This window comes from Etheostoma spectabile, chromosome 19 (assembly GCF_008692095.1).
Source record: "Etheostoma spectabile isolate EspeVRDwgs_2016 chromosome 19, UIUC_Espe_1.0, whole genome shotgun sequence".
Lineage (NCBI taxonomy): Eukaryota > Metazoa > Chordata > Actinopteri > Perciformes > Percidae > Etheostoma > Etheostoma spectabile.
The window spans coordinates 10450664-10455961 of record NC_045751.1 but is presented as its reverse complement, the minus strand read 5'-3'; the positions used below and the strand labels follow the sequence as shown (position 1 = coordinate 10455961).

Genomic DNA, 5298 nt, shown 5'->3' with positions numbered 1-5298 from the left:
CCTTGGTTATGACTGTGCTCCAGTAGGAAGTTTACAGCTTGTCTCATAGCAACTCCGGCCCTCAGATATTCAGTCAACTGTTGCAACAGGAAACGCCCACCCAGAGACCTTCAACTCAGATACTGTTTCCGCAGATTTGTCAAAATACGGTTTTAGTGAGGAGAATTACATTTTCAATTTTAAGTCACAAATATGAAGGCATTAGGATAGAGCTGCACATGAGTACTGCTAGAGATTTGAAAAAAACAAAAATGCTGGAACAAAAACGAGCTTCACGTCAGGCAGGGGCTAGGTAAGGACTACTAGCCAGTCAGAAGCAGCTGTTAGCGTGCCATGCTAGCAGCTAGGCGAGCATTACAACGTGTGTTACAAAGTGATGAGCGTTCGTCACGGAAGTAAAGGCTGGACTACAAAAGAGCTGTTTGGAGCAGTTTGTGAACAGTGCTTTCTAAGAAAGATGGTAAGTCCCTTTGGAGTGGACGTTGGGCTTTGTACATCTATAACGTGTGCAAAAAAGATATACAACACAGAAAAAGGACAAGGAAAAAGCAAAAAAATGCATAATAAGAACACTTTAAGATTTCAGACTACGCCCAAAAGACACTGTCTTCTGTACCTGTTGTGAGTCCCAGTCTTGTTTAAGTTTGTACTTAACAAGAGCTATGTTGAAGTAGAGGTCCCACAGATTAAAATGAACTCACAATAATGCGTATGAATTTGCTAGTTGTACTAACAACCCCCGGTGTTGTGTTGGAGTCTGTACCCCTGTCGGATAGTGTTTCCTGTCCCGTCTCCTGTTAAAATCACAGACATTCAGTCTGTGGTTAGAATGCATTGTGCTCCCTTTGTGGTCAGAGTTAGGGATGTGCTATGTTTCAGGGTTAGGTGAACTATACTCAAGGTTTACCTTACTAATATCTTTTTACTAATCTTTTTATTTTTATCATTGCATTTCTGTGAGTGATTTTCATGTTTATTCTCATGTATGTGTTATATACGTGTGTATACGTGGTTGTTGTGTTATGGTTGTCTTGCTACTGAATGCCTAATATTTCCTTTTGGATGAATAAAGTATCTATCTATCTGTCTATCTATCTATCTATCTTCCGATCCCCTGAATCTCCCGTGATCCTCTTACCTCTGAATGTGACACTAGCCAGAGGGTCAGAGTGTCTCAGGTTGTTCGCTCGCTGGAGAACGCAACGCAACATGGCTGTGAGCTCGGCAGAGTTACGGAAAGAAGGAATCGGCTTCGGCGTACTGATAGGTGATTCAGTTCAACAGGTGAGAGGGGATCCACGGCCGGACGAATGGTTGCTTACATGACCCTGGTTTGATGATGTGTCATGGCCGCCAAAACTAACAAGCCAAAGACCAACCATTGGCAAAAATAAAAGATGTGGAAAAAAAGCCCTTCGTAGTGAAAAAAAGGATTGTGCTCCAAGAGAAAAAGATGTCCGCAGCTTGAAACGAGTGAAACCAAGTCTTCCACAAAGTGAAATTACATTTAAGGGCTTTTTTTTTCAAAAGATTGTCACCAAAATAAAAGTCCCAGCATCGCAAAAAAACACATTGAAAACCAAATTATCCAAAGACGATTTTCCAGCTACAACTACAAAATAAAAAGGTCTTTCCCCAAGGCTAGACGTGTCTCCACAAAGCCGGCTTCTTTCTCGTTCTGACTCTCTCTAACACACTCGCACACACACCTCAACCAGAGGAAATCTCAACATTTCCTGTTCTCTTTCCCTCTCTTGTCTCCTGGTTGTTTCCCTATCTCACCCACATCTTTGCCTGGACATTCCCCACACCCCTGCCCCTCTCTCCGGCCTCGAGTCCCTGTCATCTTTGTTTCAGTAGATTATGTATTTAGTCCAATCTGGTGTTAACAGTCAACTGTCAGAGCCTCTCAAACCCAGCCAAAACAATCTTGTGGGGGAAGAGTTCCAACTGTTGTACATCTGTAACTGGCTTTAAAACTTTAAAAGTAGGATTTTATTTAAATTTGTATACATGAGCTCAGTGATGCAGGATCACACACTCAACTTCAACGTCAAATCAAAGGACTCTCAGGGACACTTTTTAGGTCAAAATTGTCCTTTAGGTCAGGTTGCCTGTAGTCTGGCTGTCACCAGACCAATCTCAATCTTTTAAGATTTAACAGTAGTCTGGGGAGTCTGCTCTGTATTTTCTACTGCGCTGTAACATTTACAGTAATTTACTGGCAAACATTGGCCGGCAAGTTACTGTACGGTGTACGTACGGTACCTTTTACAGTAAAGGTGCCGTACTTCCATTTGCAGTATTTTATGTATTCAATGTAAAATAAAAAACAATTAAACACGACAAGATAAAAAAGTATAAATACAGCAGTTTACTTCACTATTTACAGCACTATAGTGGCTATATTGTATATATTTTTTTTACAGTAATGCTTTGACTACTGTGAGTTCAACTGTAATACTTAGACTACTGTGATTTTGTCATGTCAACGTTGTAATGTAACTTTACAGCATTCTACTGTAAAAATCATATACAGTTACTGTGAAATCTTAAGTAAATAACTGTAGATTTCACAGCCATTATTTACAGTGTGCACAAGAGGTGGGATCAACAGGCCCAGGTCGAATGACTCTGTACACAACTGGATAGTCCTTCAACCAATCAGAACGATCCGGGTGCCGTGGCAGCGACAGCGGCACCGACGGGTCGCTGGGCTTCGGTGCCCGCCATGCTGAACGTAAACAAAAAGCTGCGCGGTCGCTTCTCTCTCGTCATAGTGTTAAACCCACCAATAGCGTGCCTGGTGGATAAGCCAGTTTGTGATTGGTCCAGCAGATCGGCCTGGGTTTACCCAGTCTGGGTTGGTCCTTCACAAAGAAATCCAAAAAGCTTTTCTTTTCAATTTTGAAACGTCTAAATAAAACATTACTCCCAAGGCCTATCATTTTCAAAAACCGATCGTGGAAGAAGTATTCAGATCCTTTACTCAAATATGAGTACTAATACCGTCGAGATACTTCCCTACGTTTCCATGTCTTGCTTCCAAAACCTCATGCAATCCAATGTTCCTTGTCAGTTTAGCCTCTTCTATCTGATGTTTCTGGATCCCTGCTGCATTCATGTGCATGGTTCATTTTATGCTGTAGATGTTTTAACACTGTGCTAATTTTAACTCCTTTATACACTGTTGGCTAGTTTAATCTACAGCAACGCATCATGTGAGATGTGAGAAGCATGTGTCTCTAAGAAGTTGAAAGAAAATCTGCCATCTGAAAAGTAATTAAAGCTGATCTTGTGAGCGGAGGATTTTAAGAAATTTTTAACTGATCGTCTCCACTCGGTGTAAAATAAACAAACAAATAAATGACAAAAAGCAAAAATAAACAAGTCTAAATCAGGAGCCGATGGGGAGGCTGCATTAAGCTCACACAGATGTGTGAAAGACGTCTACAGAGCACCACCTGCAGACAGAAAGGGTTTAGAAGCTGTAGCCCACATTTGGAGTTGCCAGATTTGAAAAATATCTTGTGCCTGTGTTTGTCCTTTCGGTTTAATAACAATAATAATAATAATAATAATAATTAAGCTGTTATAAATGTTGGTAATCCAACAATAAATTGTTGAAGAATAGATTGTGGTCCAGATTCACTTCAGCCTATTTCTGGAAGGAAGGGTCCAATCAGTCAAAAGGTTGAAAATTTGAAAATTGTGGCAACTCGTTGGCTGTTGTTGTAGTCAGAACAAAGGCAACACACATTTAGAAATTAAAAAAATAACAATAAAAACAATTGAATTGTCCATGTATGCTTTTTTAATTTGAGAAATCTTGAACATTTTCAGATTTTTCTTCTTCCTCCGACGTGATAAAGTCTGAGTGGAAGACATGATGCAGCAGTTTTTAAGAGCAGACGCAGCTCAGCGCTCACGATTTCAAACAGATGAAATATCAGAGATCAGAGAAGAAAGGCTGCAGGTCATATTGAGCTGCTCTGGGATGCTGCTATGATATAAGCACAATAACACACTGGGATTTGTCTTGATACGTAACACAACGGAGTCCACTGTGTGTGTGTGTGTGTGTGTGTCGCAGACACACTGCAGGCGCTGCCCTATATTACACAAGGGAATTTCTGTGCAGCAAAACAGCAAGAGGCATGAGTTCATGACACACTTGCAGTTAGCTAGAAAACTCAACTCTGCTTCTTTGTTACACACAGGTGGCGCTCTACCGGTGAAAAAGAGAGACAGACAGACATCATCACGTCTTTCCACCTCTCTTTCCTCTCTCTTTCTCTCTCTCTCTCTCTCTCTCTCTCTCTCTCTCGCCACCCCACCCCAAAACAGACTGGAAGTCATGACAGACGACTGGTGGAGACTTTCCAATAATAACCTCAGCTGTTAGAGAGAGGAGGTGGGGTTGATTGCTTGAATCAATAGTGTGCCATCCCTACACACACACACACACACACACACACCACACACAACACACACACCACACACACACACACACACACACACACACACACACACACACACACACACTGTCCTTGGCACATGAACTTATCCCTTATTCCCTCTCACCCAAATCTCTTTATTCATTCTCCAATTATGTCATCATTAACATCTCTCTGTCACACACACACACACACCCACACCCACACCTACCTTCATAGGTGACAGTGCAGTAGGCATCACTGATGTCATCGTCCGGCGTTTGCAGACGCTCAGCACACAGAATAAACACACGCAGCATGGCTCTCACACACACACACACACACACATACACACACCCAAAGCTGTGTCAAATCCCACCACCAGACACTGTGATGTCCATATATGGGCGGTAGTATATCCAAATAATATCCTTAAAACGGGAGAGAGAGGAAAAAAAGACAAGAGACAGAGAGGGCGAATAGGGACTGAGAGACCAGAGCTGCAGCTCTCAGCTGTCTCGCTTGCCCCCTTACTCTCTTTCCTTCTCTCTCTATCACACACACACACACACACACACACTGCAAGCATGGTGCACTGGCTGACTCATGCACACGCGCACACACACACAAACACACACAGTCCTTTCAATCACAACGGCTTTAAAGGGCCAGTAACACACACAGCGGCCTTTATTTTCCGGCCTGCACACAATCCAAACACTTCCAACTTAAACCAACACACATGGGGAGCTCTCTCTCTCTCTCTCTCACACACACACACACACACACACACTCACACATAAAGGGCAAGCGCGTGTCAGTAAAAATGTGCTTGTTGATGCAGATGTGTTGCAGCGAGGGG

At 42.4% G+C, this 5298-nt stretch overlaps 1 protein-coding gene across 12 annotated transcripts in view; it reads right to left on the bottom strand.

Moving 5' to 3' along the window:
- dysf (dysferlin, limb girdle muscular dystrophy 2B (autosomal recessive)) overlaps nt 1–4982 on the bottom strand; it is an 84423-nt gene extending 79441 nt beyond the window's left edge. For 8 of the 12 annotated variants that reach the window (XM_032499361.1, XM_032499363.1, XM_032499367.1 and 5 more), the window contains exon 1: nt 4669–4982. In XM_032499361.1, coding sequence (XP_032355252.1) covers nt 4669–4756 — 88 coding nt within the window. In that variant the 5' untranslated portion in view covers nt 4757–4982. Of the gene's footprint in view, nt 1–1138; nt 1676–4668 lie in introns of those variants that run through there. The other 4 variants (XM_032499364.1, XM_032499369.1, XM_032499372.1 and 1 more) reach the window with 1 other exon arrangement.
- Between the last annotated feature and the right edge of the window lie 316 nt (nt 4983–5298).